General features: G+C 44.4%; 1 protein-coding gene across 3 annotated transcripts in view; it reads left to right on the top strand.

The window, feature by feature from the left end:
• Positions 1–14768, top strand: part of DAGLB (diacylglycerol lipase beta) — a 29059-nt gene extending 14291 nt beyond the window's left edge. For 2 of the 3 annotated variants that reach the window (XM_083711540.1, XM_083711539.1), the window contains exons 5-17: positions 663–924; positions 1468–1593; positions 1785–1912; positions 3891–4017; positions 5379–5462; positions 7077–7154; positions 7358–7438; positions 7587–7714; positions 8817–8885; positions 8991–9063; positions 10640–10893; positions 13216–13681; positions 14183–14768. In XM_083711540.1, coding sequence (XP_083567666.1) covers positions 663–924; positions 1468–1593; positions 1785–1912; positions 3891–4017; positions 5379–5462; positions 7077–7154; positions 7358–7438; positions 7587–7714; positions 8817–8885; positions 8991–9063; positions 10640–10893; positions 13216–13411 — 1606 coding nt within the window. In that variant the 3' untranslated portion in view covers positions 13412–13681; positions 14183–14768. The remainder of the gene's footprint in view (positions 1–662; positions 925–1467; positions 1594–1784; positions 1913–3890; positions 4018–5378; positions 5463–7076; positions 7155–7357; positions 7439–7586; positions 7715–8816; positions 8886–8990; positions 9064–10639; positions 10894–13215; positions 13682–14182) is intronic. The other variant, XM_083711541.1, reaches the window with a different exon arrangement.
• Positions 14769–15148: the final 380 nt, after the last annotated feature.

The raw sequence follows: 15148 nt of genomic DNA, 5'->3' as shown, positions 1-15148 counted from the left end.
GAGAGCACACTACAAGCAGAAGAGCCACCATTTGGAGGGGGGGGCGTTCTTGTGTTGCCACACTCCTGTGGATGAGGCACACAGAGAAGAGCCCCAGATTACAATCACAGGGTCTGGGTTGGTTCATTGGGGAGAGGTGGCCCATATAGTTCTACAACATCTGAAGAACCCCAGAATAGGAAAAGCTGGTGTACTGTATTTTTCCGTCTATAAGACTTCCCCATGCATAAGACGCCCCCTATTTTTGGAGACTCAGATTTAAGAAAATTAAGATGCTCCCTAATTTTTGACATTATTTTTTTGGGGGAAAACCTAGTCTTATACACAGAAAAATACAGTAATTGGATATTTCTGTTCAATTACATACAGTTCTTGGATGTGGATTATCTTGGGGCCTCTTCCATTGCCACTGGTCTGGGCAAAACTTGAGGCAGTTGCAAGCAGGAGTTCCCCAGGGCTCATTTCTCAAAAGGTATCTACTGTGGATGCTTCTATCCACCACTAACCTCTCCCAGTGCAAACATTGCGGTGGGATTTCCCCCCTGTTTGTTGGAACTTGGAATTTCTTGGCGCAGGTTCCTAGAATGTGTGAACTGAGCTGGCGTGTTGTGAACAGCCCTCGCCAGCCAGAGTCCATGCAATCCTTCCCTTCTGCCCGGCAGCTGGATTATCATTGTTTTTACCGTGGCGGCCATCGTCATCGTCTTTGACCCGCTTGGCGGAAGGAAGACGGTGTACCTTCCCGATTGCGCCAATCGCGACCTGGAGAGCAGCCAGTCAGGCCAGCTGTTTTACAATGTTAAGAAGTCTGCCACTCGCGTCTGGGAGAAAAGAATCCGATTGATGTGCTGTTGCATCGTACAAGATGACGACCACCGAGTCGCTTTTACAACCATTGCTGAGCTTTTCCGGACCTACTTCTCAGTAAGAAGGAAATGCTTGCTTTTCCTCATATATATTTTTTTTCCAGAGAAATGGGCCCAAGGTGGACATAGGGGTCATCTCTGATTCTAGGCCAAGCCACATGAGCAGCCCTAATAATATCTGGGGAAGAGGGTAAAGAGTTTGCTCTTTGTTCATAATGGTGATGTGTCTCTCATATATGTGCTTTTAAAAATAATTTGCTGTGTGTGACGTCAAGCATGTTGAAAAGGGACCAATCACATGTCTTTCTTTTGCTCCTCAGTACCTTTTGGATGTGATACTGAGGTTCTCTGTATGGGCAACTCCTAATTTCTGTGGGGGTTTCGTTCCAAGGGACCGCATGTTTAAGTGAAATCAGATATATTTGAAACGCCTTTGGAAAAGCCTGCAAACACCCCATTCTGCCCCTTTTTGTGAGGTTTTTGGGTCACTTCTGGGCTCAGCGCATATGTGATTCTGCTCATATTGGATGTGCCAAATACAGTCGCTGCTTGTAAATGTTTTTGTTTTCTTCTGAACGTATCTGTCACTTTCTCTCTGCAGGACACCGACTTGGTGCCAAGTGACGTTGCAGCAGGGCTGACTCTTCTCCACCAAGAGCAAGATAAAGTGGAAAATTGTCCTAAGGAGCCTGAAGAAATTATTACTCAGTCACCATTAACTCCTGTGGTAAGACTGCTGGATGTTTTGAACTCGTCGTCCGGGTTCAGATGCTGCATATATGCTTGGATCTTCTGTGGGAGGGAAACTCACCTCTGAGAGCCCTGTCTGGTGTGGCACCTCTTAAAATTTCCCACAATTGATATCACCATAGCCATGTTCATCACCATAGCCACCTTCACTCTCTGTTCCTTCCCCAGGCCGACGATTTGGATGCAGAATTAGAAAATGCCGCTCACTACATGAAGTTTGCCGTGGCTACTTACGGTTGGGCCTACTACATAATGGCAAACCCTTTTACAGGCCTCTGTAAGCTTAAAGGAGACTGGTAGGTTGATGCAGTGTCTAAAACAGGTTGGCAAATTTAATTCTTTAATATGGCATATTAAGCGCGAGTATTAAATGTGGTGGCTCATCGTATAAGAAAGTTGCTCCAGAGTGGAGCCTCCTCAAATGCTACACTGTCAAAATATGATTGTTGTTTTTCAAAGAATTGCTAGCTTTTTATATAGGTTCAAAAAGCTTGGAAACAGAGAATGGGTGGTGTAAACTGAGCTGTATAACTGGGCCGTTTAAAATATAAAATTACTCTTCATAATGTAGGGGCGGGAAACCTGATGCTCAGGGGCCACATGTGGCTCTCAGGCCTCTCTGTGTGGCCCTTACGTCTTTCTCCAGGCCACAACCCTCACTGGCTCTCCTTGGCAACTCCGATGTTTTTAGCTGTCTGGGAATGTGTGCTTGAACTCTGACAATGCCTCTTGCTTGCCTGGGTGGGGGACTGAGTCACAGGAGTGGACTAAAGAAAATCCCCAGTAGATCAGATGAAAATCCCATCTAGTCATAGATAGAATCATAGAGTTGGAAGGGACCCTGAGGGTCATCTAGTCCAACCCGCTGCAGTGCAGGAACATGCAGCTGTCCCTTACGGGGATCGAACCTACAACCTTGGCGTTATCAGTACCACGCTCTAAGCAGTGGAGCTACCCCAGCATTTTGTCCCCACATTGGCCACAATTTGGACGTGCGTGCGACAGCACTCTTCGCACTTGTGATTCCCAGAAACTGGTATTCAGAGACACATTGCCCCTGGTTGCGGAGTTTTTCTGCATTCCCTTTTATCCTCCCTGCCCTCTGTTATCCTTGCACCATCCCTGTGCTGTAGGTCAGTTGGAGAGACTGAGCAACTGGCGCAAGGTAGCCTAGGTGGCTTTGTGCCTGAGTGGGGGATTTGAACCCTGCTCTCCCAGGTCCTTGTGGGTTGCTCCAACCTGGGCTTGTCAGTGTGGCATCCTCATTCGATTCTAAATCCCATAAACCCCAGCCAGCTTGTCCGGTAGCCTTATATGATGGGAGTCAAAGTCCACCAACATCTGGAGGGATGTAGGCTCCTCATTCTGCATTAGGGATGAGAACCCAGAGATTGATTGATAGGCGAGGACAGTCCCTCTTACAACTGGGTCAGGGGGAAATGATATTTTAACTTGATTTCCTATGCTTCTGTTATGCAGTTTAAGAATTTGTAATGCAACCTATGCAGGTTTTACTCAATAGCAAGTCCCACTGAGTTCTGTAGCACTTACTCCCCATTACCCTTTATGACTCGCAACGCAAGAAGAGCCAGTATGGTGTAGTGGTTAGAGTGCTGGACTCGGACCAGGGTTCAAATCCTCACTCAGCCATGATGCACACTGGGTGACCTTGGGCCAGTCACTGTCTCTCAGCCAAACCTACCTCACAGGGTTGTTGTGAGGGTGGGAATAAATGAGGAGGAGATGTACAGTATGCAATGCCACCTTGAACTCCTTGGAGGAAATAGGTAAAAAGGTAAAGGGACCCCTGACCATTAGGTCCAGTCATGGCCAACTGGGGTTGCGAGGGAGCTGGCGTACAGCTTCTGGGTCACATGGTCAGCATGACTAAGCTGCTTCTGGCAAACCAGAGCAGTGCACGGAAACACCGTTTACCTTCCTGCCAGAGTGGTACATATTTATCTACTTGCACTGGCGTGCTTTCAAACGGCTAGGTTGGCAGGAACAAGGACCGAGCAATGGGAGCTCACCCCGTCATGGGGATTCGAACCACCAGCCTTCTGATTGGCAAGTCCTAGGCTCTGTGGTTTAACCCACAGCGCCACCCGTGTCCCTTGGAGGAAATAGTGGGATATAAATTCATTAAATAAACAAAACTGACGTGCTAGCAATCTTCAAAAGAAGCCTTGTGAGAGGCTTCTTTTACTTGGGAAGTGTAGCCGATTTGAATTTTGCATGTCTCGTTTCTTCTTCTTCTGTCTTCAATTTATGAAGTTGTAGAAGCAGCCCAACAGAGACCGATATAATCGGCAGCGATCGTCTTAACATGAATTTTGGAGCGATCTTAAAAATCACAGGACTTCAGTACAGAGATTTCATTCACATCAGCTTCCACAATAAAGTAAGCCATTGGAAAATAAACCAAGTTGGTTCTTAGTAATTTCTTGATTATTTTTAAAGTCTGGAAATGAAAAGGGGCTTTCCACTCAGGCTGTTGATGTCAGTGGTTAGAGACCCAACCAGGATGGCTGAAACATAGTTTGAAACAGAAAACAGTCTTTAATAGACAGCAAGCCTATTTGACAAGGTTGGGGCAGTTGCGGCAAGAATGCTCTCTGCTTTAACATGGTGACGAAGGAAAGGAGTTCTTTCAAAACACAAAGGGTGGCATCCAGTGCACTTGTTCCACTAGCACAAGGATTTCCACTTGTGAACAGAACTCTCTCTCCTCCCCCCCCCCGTACCCTGTGCCTTCCCCAAAACTTCTCTGAGGGAACCCCCAGAAAATATTTAGGGGACACCTGGGGGAGAGGATGGGATGGGGAAGTTCCGTTGCACAGCCCAAAGTCCTTGCACTGACGGGACGAGTTTGTTGAATGAGCGGCAGGTTTAACAGGTATCACTGTACATAAAAACAGTGCTTTTTTCTGGGGGGACGCAGGGGGACGCATACCCCTAAACATTTTGTGAATCTTTGTACTTTTGTCCATTTACTGTACAGCCATACCTTGGTTTTCAAACAGCTTAATTCTCGAACATTTTGGCTCCCCAATGCCGCAAACCCGGAAGTGAGTGTTCCGGTTTGCAAACTATTTTTGGAAGCCGAATGTCCGACGGGGCTTCCGATTGGCCGCAGGAGCTTCCAGCAGCCAATTGGAAGCTGCGCTTTGGTTTTTGAACATTTTGGAAGTCGAATGGACTTCTGGAACGGATTCTGTTCGACTTCCAAGGTACGACTGTATTTGAACTATAAAATGGTGGTTTTCTTGAGTAAAAATGAGAGTACCCCTAAACATTTTTAAAGAAAAAAAGCACTGCATAAAAAATATGCTTGGCCTGTGGGACCCGCTACCACATGACATTTCAATGGCCACTGCCATAACAGACTTTTTAAAAAAGATACATAACTCTGTAGAGGCTGGATCCATCAGCAGTTACCAGGAGGAGCCAATGAAGCAGGAATTGCATGGAAACCATCTCTCAAGGATGGTGTAGCTGCATTCTTCATTGAGCAAGCAGGGGGTCAGACTGGTGTGACTGGTTTCCATGCAATTCCCACCTCGCTGGTTCCTCATCCCGCAGGTAGGCCTCATCATCTGTCACTCAGAGAGATCTTCACAAAGGGACGGACCTCTCCCTGCTTGACAAGCCTTCCAGAGGCATTTGGATGACGCGGTGACTGAACTAAGCAGACCACTGGCATGACCCAGTGTGGAAGATCTCATGCTCTCATGCTCCCATGCCCGCCCTTGTGTTTTTTAGATTTATGAGATCCCGTTTTACATTGCACTGGATCACAAAAAAGAGGCCGTCGTCGTCGCTGTGAGAGGAACCCTGTCATTTGAGGTAATGTCTATTTCATAAAATTGAAAAATTGGCAGCACGGCTTACATTACTTTTTGTTTTCTATGGCTTGGCATGGATTATCACTGGCGAGTTGTTACAGAAATATTAGTTCTTGGGGTCAACAAACATCATTTGGGGATTCTAGCTGGGACTTTTAACATCTAGGGCAGAGGTGAGCAATGTTGTTCCCTCCTGGTGTTAATGGGATTTCAGCCTCCCATCAGTCCCAGGCAGGAATTATGACAGTTGTCATCCAGAAACATCTGGAGGGGCAAAGCTGCTGCTCTAGCATGAATGGGAAGCTTATATAGGAATAACTTGCCTGTACATCATCTAAATGTGTGGTGCATCCCTGTATATCACACTTCTATTGTAATCACCACCAGTTGCATTTTCAGTGGACTTCAAAATAATTTGGACACCTTTGTGTACATGATGAACTGGCAGCATATATGCAAAACCCTGTAGTGCCAGATGTAGTACTTGGCACGAGGATCCTCTTCTTATTTATTTATTTATTTTAAAAAAACAAATTTTAAAAATTAAATATCTTAAGAAATACTACACAACAAATCAAATGTATCAGTTATATGCAGCAATACTGCTATGTCTTTCCACTTCATATATCTCAGAAGTCTAATCTCATTACTTCTTTTGCTGAGAAGTGTATTCCAAAAAAATAAAAAATAAAAAAAAATCACAGACTGATTTTAGCTATGATACCTTATTTGGGCTATCTCTTTCCTTTGCTTGCTATATTATTATAAACAGTGCCCTCCATAGCCCATATAATCAGCCAAGCATTTTTTAAATATAGTTTTATTTTTTTAAAAAAAAATTGTTACAAAAGCATGTGCTTTGTCTCTTTCAGCCAAGCATATTTGTTTTGTTTTTTTTTTAAATAATTTTTGAGTTAAATAATTTTTGAGTTCAAAACTGAAACGTGAAAAGAAGAAAAAAGATTTTAAAAGGTTACAAAGAACAAAAAAAGAAGAAAAGTAAGAAGAAAAGCAGAAATCTAAATAAATTACATAAACTAATACAATTAAATCTTAATGAAGATAAGAAAAAATCATAGATAGAACAGCGTTAATTCATTCATTATTAAAGTAAGACTTTGCAAACCAAATACATACACTTTAAACAGTTACCTCTTACATATCGTCTGTTTTCCTAAGAAGCTAACACTTCTTAGGTATTTCATTTTCCATATTCTTTTGTTCTGCTAAGCCAAGCCAAGCATATTTGATTCCTCCACTGTCTTGGTCAGTTTCTGTGAAGCCAAAATGAGTGATGATCAGGGGTGGCCAACGTGGTGCCCTCCAGATGCCGTTGGACTACAATTCTCATCAGCCCCAACCAAGCACGGTCAATAGTCAGGGATGATGGGAATTGTAGTCCGCAGCATCTGGCGGTCACAATGCTGGCAGCCCACGCTCTAGATGTTAACGTGCCTTCCAGAATATCTTGAGTATAAAACCTCTGCCATCCGATGTCCAGTGATGTCAACTCCGCAAGAAGGTATCCCTGATCCTGGCAGTGGGTGGTGTGCTTTGTGTATGTTTGGCAGGCAGCCAAAATGCTGAAACTGCATTTCCCTTATTTTGCACGCAGGACGTCCTCACGGATCTCTCAGCAGATTGTGAACACTTGACATTGGAAGACGTTCTGGAAAACGGTTTTGTGCATAAGGTCAGCAGGTAGTTCTGTGACAACTTTGCAAAGCCCTGGAGATCCAAAACTCTTTGTTCCTGTGTGTACATTGAGATGCTGGGCAGACTCCTATGAGATCCAGATAAAGGGTCTCACGCTCTACCGACTGAGCTATGGATTTAAGCACATATTGCAAACACAAACAAGCTTTCAAACTGAGACACTGTTTTTTTGTCTCCTAGGGGATAACCCAGGCTGCCAACTATATTTACAGAAGGCTAATAAATGACGGGATTCTGAACCAAGCCTTCACAATTGCTCCTGTAAGTTGTTGCTTCCAATCTCTGGGCGTGCATCCCCCTTGCCTCAACCTACTCTCCAACATGTTCTGTTGCAGGCATTTAGCTGAGCTGATCAGTTCATCAGTATTTCTGTTTGTGTCCTAGCCTTTTCTGTGTTTTTTATCTCTAGGAATATAAACTAGTTGTCGTCGGCCACAGCTTAGGAGGGGGAACGGCCTCCATTTTGGCAATCATGCTCAAAAACGCATTCCCCAGTGTGCGATGCTACGCCTTTTCTCCACCAGGGGGTTTATTAAGGTAAATTATATTAATTTTCTATCTCCATTTCAGGACAGAAATCTGTTGGCAAATAGAGCAAGGGAGCCCAGCCTAGCTTAGCACGGTGAGCTTTGAGAAACCAGGGGGTACTTGGACATGAAATGATGTAAAGATAACTTGGGTCAGCTTAGGAAGAACTTATGTGAATTGAACTGGTTTGGTTCTGCATATAGATTTCTCCCCTGTAAGAGATGGATAGGTTTAAAGAATGAACCACGATTCCTCTAGTTTATTTCGGACTCCTTTTAATAAGTGTAGCTTGTTCATCCCCCTCTATCCACAACGATCTGAGTGGGTAAGAACATTGTGTTCTTGAATAACTGGTAAGCAATGAAAAATAAATTGGCTCTGATAATGATATGGCTCTTTTTAAAAAGCAAATAAATTAAAAGCACAAGGAGACCATTATTGCTCCAGACTTGGTCATCCGCAGAGAGGTTTCTGCATCTAAGATCAGATAGGATCATCTGTATAAAAGAACAGAACGGCTTTCCACCCTATGCGATCCCTCCTGCCCATCTGCTTCCACATGTACACAGACCTGTACATGTGGGAATGGTTTAGTAACTGACACACGGTTCCTTTCCCCCCCTTGAGCTCAACAAGGTTGGCACTGGGACTGTGCAAGTGGAACAGCTTCCCCACAAATGGAAGCCCTGCATGGCGCACAGACAAGTAATGTGCAGAGATCTATCGATGGGCAAATGCTGTGTCTTTGCATGCATGTCTGCATGTGCGCATTATGCGCATGAAAAGGGGAAACGTTGTCTTGGAAGATAATTCTACCAAATGCTGGTCCAAAGGGAAGGGTTTGCACTCTGGAAAGCATTCCACTTGTTCTGACTTTTTTTTTAAAGTGGGGGAGACATGATTGTGGTGCAAACAGCGGTAATATTTGGTCATACTTTATTTACCAGTGATAGAAGATGCTCAGTGTAATTCTCTCTTGTTTAAGGGCCTTTTCTGAATGAAGTAATTTGGAGCACTTTTAAAACTCTTGTAATGCGTGTCTGTATAAGGAAACTGACAGTAGGTTTCAGTTGGCGTTTCTTTTCTTTAACACCCTCCCTTTCTTTTTAAGCAAATCACTTGCGGACTATACTAAGCAGTTTATCATATCTGTCATTGTCGGGAAAGACGTTGTTCCAAGGTAAGGATGCAGCTTACTTGCTGATTCAGTTTGAAAGTGATATCCTTGGTCAGATGGCTTAACGAGTGCTTATCTCCTTCCCCCTCATTTTTGTGTACCAAACAGGCTAAGCATGCCCAACATGGAAGACCTAAAAAGAAGGATCATTAGGATAGTTGCCAACTGTAACAGACCCAAGGTAAAAATACAAACCGTTCTTATTTCTTCTAAAAATCTGAATGCTGTTTTAATGGTCACAACATCTGCGAACACAAGGTATATGTTAAAATTCTCAACAAGTATACATAAAATGGGATGCGGGTGGCGCTGCGGGTTAAACCACAGAGCCTAGGACTTGCCAATCAGAAGGTCGGCAGTTCAAATCCCCGCAACGGGGTGAGCTCCCGTTGCTACCCAGTCCTTGCTCCTGCCAACCTAGCAGTTTGAAAGCACCTGAAAGTGCAAGTAGATAAATAGGTACCGCTCTGGCGGGAAGGTAAACGGCGTTTCCGTGCGCTGCTCTGATTCGCCAGAAGCCGCTTAGTCATGCTGGCCACATGACCCGGAAGCTGTACGCCGGTTCCCTCAGCCAATAAAGCAAGATGAGCGCCGCAACCCCAGAGTCGGTCACGACTGGACCTAATGGTCAGGGGTCCCTTTACCCTTTATACGTATAACCTGTCGTTTAAATATATGCATTATTTTTGTAAAATAAAGCTGCCCGTTAAGATACATGTCAGCCATGTATAGCTGGGCAGGCAAACGAAAAACCTTTTTTTTTAGCAAGCACTGAAAACCAATGCAAACCAATGCAAGGAGTTTCAGGGTGCAGCTCCTGTCACACTGAAAAAGATACTCATTACAAGTGCGAAAGAGACACTGCATGGCCCTTGTAAAAGTATTAGTTCCACAGATTGATTGGGTGGCCATGTATTGGGAAAGGTGGTCCCTCAGGTAAACTGGTCCCAAGCTGTTAAGAGCTTTGACTCAGTATCACGTTCAGCCAGTGCAGAACTCTGAGCACAGGTATTATGCTGACAGGGTCTTTCACTCCTGTCGGCAACCGTGTTGCAGTTTCTGGACCAAGTGCAAGGGAAGTCCCAGATATAATGTGCTGCAGTCGTCCAGTCCTCACTTCCTCCCTAGACCAAGTCCAATAATTGCTGATGCAGGTGTACTTGTAGGGATTTTCATACGCAGTTAGTTGTATATAGCGGTGAAAGGATTTGGGATTCTAGAGATCATGTGCATTAGATGCAGAAAATTCCATTCTTGGTTGACTCTGGCATCTTCCCACTTCAAAAGCTCTTTGGTGGCAGGGCCGGGAAAGATATTCGGGAGTTGTTGCTGTTGTCAGTCAGGACAGCCAGAAATAAATGAAGTTTCATTTTTCCTCAGTCAGTAGCCACCTGTGCTACCCAGGAAGTTTCAAAAGCAGTTTTTGACATGGCATCGAAAGACAGAGTCATACTCACTAGGATATTATAGACCTATTCCATGAGGCTAGTAGTCTGTTTGACTCCAGTCCTTTAGTTTCATGATGGAGCTGTCTGTCAAAGATGTCATGAGATTTCACTTTTTTGCTCTGATTTGCATTGTGGGAGCAGGGAAGTAATTGCCCAGGCGTCATACTTTTGGAATAACAGCACAGAATTATTGTGGGTGTAGATGTTCTTAAAAACTTCTCTGCACAAACTGAAATGATGCCACTTAGCCAAATGGCTTCGCGGTTTCTCATATGCTCTCCTTTTGTCTTTCAATTTCTCCTCGCACAGTACCAGATCCTGCTACATGGCTGTTGGTATGAAGTATTTGGAGGAGAGCCTGATAACTTTCCAACGGAACTGGATGGTAGAAACCAAGATGCTTTGACTCAGCCTCTTCTAGCTGAAGAAAACTTAATGGTTCATCAGTCTCCTTCTTACACTACTCTAGGTGACGACTCGCCTTTAAGCTCTCCGGCTCAGTATCCGCGCCTCTTTCTCCCTGGGAGAATCATCCACATTGTAGAAGAAAGCAGCACAAAGAGGTAAATGACTAACCTGTTATCAGTGACCCCGTGCTCCCCAGCCCTTTCTCTCTCTCTGTCCTGAATCTGCATTTACATTCAGAAAACTCTTTTGGCAAGGATTGAGTGAGGAAAGGTGCGGTGAGGAAAGGAAAGATGTGGAAATGTGGTGAATGAAAGGTTTGAATAATGATGATGATGATAATAATGGTATTGTGTGGCTCGCAGAACATTTCCCTCGATCTGAACAGGTGTCCCAAGAAGCTCAGTTGTTGCAATTATTTATTATCCTAAGCTATATGGAACAGTCTTTCAGAAATCTAGCATTTTGTTTATTGAACATAGGTGTATACCACTTTTCTCAAACTCTAGGCAACTTACATAAAAATAAAGCATCACAACAAAAGCATTTTAGCAGGCAAAATGCAGGAATGCAGAGCACCCTCTCACCCATCAAGCCAGCCTCTTCAAAATTCACCCCAGATTGGGTTTGCAGCTCTTTCGGAAGTCCTTGAGAGAGGAGTTGTTTCTGATAAAGGAAATCATCCCCAAAGCCTTAGGGCCCTTGCATTGAAGGTTCTGCTCAAGGTCATTGGACTACTTGACATAAAAGGCGCATGGCTTGACCCAGGCTTCCTCAGCCTCAGCTCTCCAGATGTTTGGAGACTACAATTCCCATCTTCCCTGACCACTGGTCCTGCTAGCTAATGATCATGCGAGTTGTAGGCCAAAAACATCTGGAGGGTCGAGGTTGAGGAAGCCTGGCTTGACCCAAAGATTTTCACACTGAGTTATGGAAATTAAATTCAGAGAGACACCTCTCTTAACACTGGTTCCGGGCTTTGAAGGGCATCATAGGTGTGTACTAACACCTCACATGTTGTTTTTTTTGCAAATATGGTGTTGATTGCCTATCAGGCTAGCACTGTGCTCACTGTACTTCATACTAGCCAGTTGTCTCAGTGAGAAGCAGAGGGCTATCTAACTATAGTTTTCTTATGCCTTCATTATGCACTTTTTCCAGGGGCACAGTGTTTCAACTTGCCATCTGTTTTCCTCAAAGCAGAAAAGGAACTTTTATTTTTAACCACCACCTAAAATCGCTGATCGGGTTGAGGGAAGAGCTTGAGGACTTGCGTCCACTGGTTTCTTGCCCTAGACAGCCTGCTCCATTTTTGCACAACTTCCCTGCCTCAGATTTTTGTTGACCTCACAAAAACAGAATCTATTTTAATAGCTTTCTCGAGCAGGGCAGCGTTAAGACATTTTCAGCACTGAATAGTTTCAGAAAACTATTTATTACTGCAAGGTTTGGAAAACTTTTGATAAGAACATTATTAAAACCCTGCCGCTGCCTTCCCCCCCAACCCCCCCTTTTGCTGTATTTTGCAATTGAACAATATAGAAGTGATTTTCTTACGGTACTGTAGTTTCCTTCCACAGGTAAAAAAAAAAGTAATATGCGCTCAGGCATCGAGGCTCGTTGAGTAGCTATTCTTACTGTGTGTCATATTTTTTGCATTGTGCCTCACCTCACCTCTTCTGAATCGGTTTAGATGGTGGTATGTTTCTTTTTTAAAAAAAGCAAGTAAGGGGAAGTTTGTAAAAAGCAGGGGGATTGCAAAAAGAAAAGAAATCTGTGAAACAGAGTAATGTCCAAAAAAAGTGTGACAGTATGAAGAATTTCAGAGGGGGGAGTCATAGGTACAGAGGGTGTTTCACAAGTGGGGTGCCATACCAGCTGCTCCTTATAGAATATCTTGAGAGAAGCTCACATTCCTGTCTCAGCCCCTGGATGGAGTGGCATGGGAGAAAGGGAGTCGTTTCACTGTTGTCGTTGAGATTACTCCTACAGCTGCTGGCAGTGCATTGCAAGTGGAAATCACAGTCACAGGAGGCAAGTTGTCTTTCAGGAAGTTCAGGCAGAACGTGTTGGCTTGGCTGCAGCTATTTCTAAAAATCAACTTCCTTTTCCTGTCTACCCTAGGAAAGAGGATGCAGCCTTCCAAAATCACATGCACCAGGGATGAGGAGCCTGTGGGCCTCTCCAGATGGTGCCTGCTTCTCAACTCATAGCGGGGCACAGAGGGCAGCCTATGCGGTGGTGAGGTTTGGGGAGTTGCAGCCCAGCCTGGTCCACTGCTGGCAGGCAGCTCCTGATAAGATTGCCCCTTTCAGAATGCGGCCATCCACAAGGCAGGGAAAGGCTTCCAACGGCCGAGTTCAAAGTCCTGCTTGAGTGCTTGGAGCTACGTTATGTATTTACAAAGATCAATCAGTGTTTGAAATAGCTGCTGAAATCAGGGGTGCAAGTATTCCACTGACACGTTGTCCTTTTTCCAGGTGGTGTTCTTCTGACGTCAAGTACACTGCAAGCTGGTCAAAAGAAACCGCCTTTGGTAATATTTTAATAAGCCCCAAGATGATAACTGATCATATGCCAGACATCGTCCTCAAAGCTCTAAATAGCTTGGCTCAGGAAAACGCACCTTGCATTTCTTGTCGAGCGCAAGGAGACTTTTCTACAAACATTGTATAACTGAAGACAAAGAGGACAGCAGCCTATCAAGTGTGTTTGGACAGGCAGGCCTTTCGGACTTCACTCATGCCCCAAAAGTAGGAGCTGAGCGGGGCAGGTCTTCAACATTTTCAGGACGAAACAGAGGACACACTTCTGGGGTCCTTTTCAAGGCGAGCTGTTTCACTTTAACAGAAGCAAGTGAGCCCGTCATGATTTCTAACCATTGATCAGTGGCAGCTGGTACAGAGAACTGCGAGGCTGATGGGAAGGAAGGCAAGACTAGCTAGAGCAGGGGTCTGCAACCCGCGGCTCTGGAGCCGCATGTGGCTCTTTTATGCATTTGGCACGGCTCCGGGGCAGATACTAGCGAGGGGAGGAGGCACATTGTGCGCCCTGACACTCCCCACTGTGGCGGGCGCTGTACTGGCTGTGACGTCGCATGGGGGCAGTGCGTGCATTAGTCACGCACCGCCCCGATGTCACCTTCCCGCCCGCCCGCTACATGGTAAGGGGCATGTACGCTGGTCACTGCATTGAAAGGGGGCATGTACGCTGGTCACTGTTTTGAAGGGGAGTGAAGAACACACACACACAAAAAGGTAACTTGTTAATTTAATGTTTATTTCTATGATGAGGAGTAAATCTGAGGGGTCAAACAAAGAAATAATTAAAAAAGTGACAAAAAAGTTATTTTTATAATGACGAGTTTTGCGGCTCCCAGTTTTTTTTTCTTCAGAAACGGGTCCAAGTGGCTCTTTTTGTCTTAAAGGTTGCAGATCCCTGAGCTAGAGTGACCATATAGGTTCATACTTTACGGTCTACCTCTGCCTTACATCTGTTTCACGTAGCAGAGCTGGCCACCCCACCAGGTTGATAAAGCACTTGTAAAAAGGAGACATGGGAAAATGAAACTATTAAATTGAAGACAACTCTACCACCGTTCCGGATATACAAAGGTGACCCCCCCACCCCCCAAGAGGTGAGCTGAACTTCAGCCTATTATTGGCACTTCCCTTCATGGCAGAAATCTTGTTTTCTTTGCTGTTGAAGGAAGCCTGCATTTTATAACTTTTGTAGGCTTAAATGCTACTTGGGTTCATGTGCAATATTTGTCTACTTTTGCTTACCGTTCAGTGCTGCTGAATGTTCATTTAATTATATAGAAGGGTTAAATCCTTACTTATGGTATTATTCCACATTGCCCCATTCTAGGAGAATTGTGAAAGATCATTTGGACTAGCTATGTAGAAAAAGTTTCAATTTTAAAATATTCCTACCCGCAATCTTGTACAGTTAAAACGATTGTGCAGCAAATGATGTCACTAAAATGTTTTACTAAATGCAAGTCCTTCAGAAACTGCTTGCCAAGCAGAAACATAGTTTTGTGATGGTATTTGTTCATAGATTTAGGTTCCAACTGAAAATGGAAATAGGAGATAATCTTGTTGCATTACGCTATACTTTGGCTTGCTAGTTTTCAGTGGAAAATACTAAGAAGCCTATCCCAGTCTGGATCACAACAGATGGGAGGTATTCCTTAGCTGGGCTTCTCTTTCTGCTTCGCCAAAGGGATTTCTGTAAGGTAGTGGTTAAAAACGTTATCACTTTACCTTGGTTTTTTACATTTGAGATTGATGACTGAAGTGGAGAACAAGTTGAAATTAGTGAAAGCTGGTGCAAGTGACATCTGCACAGCAAGCCCTCTGGTACTTGTTTGTAGAAGGGCAATCTTTGTCAAAATCAGAAAATGTTATG

The sequence above is a fragment of the Podarcis gaigeae genome, assembly GCF_964106915.1.
Source record: "Podarcis gaigeae genome assembly, chromosome: 14".
Classification (NCBI taxonomy): Eukaryota; Metazoa; Chordata; class Lepidosauria; order Squamata; family Lacertidae; genus Podarcis; species Podarcis gaigeae.
This window is presented reverse-complemented; position numbering and strand designations above follow the sequence as displayed.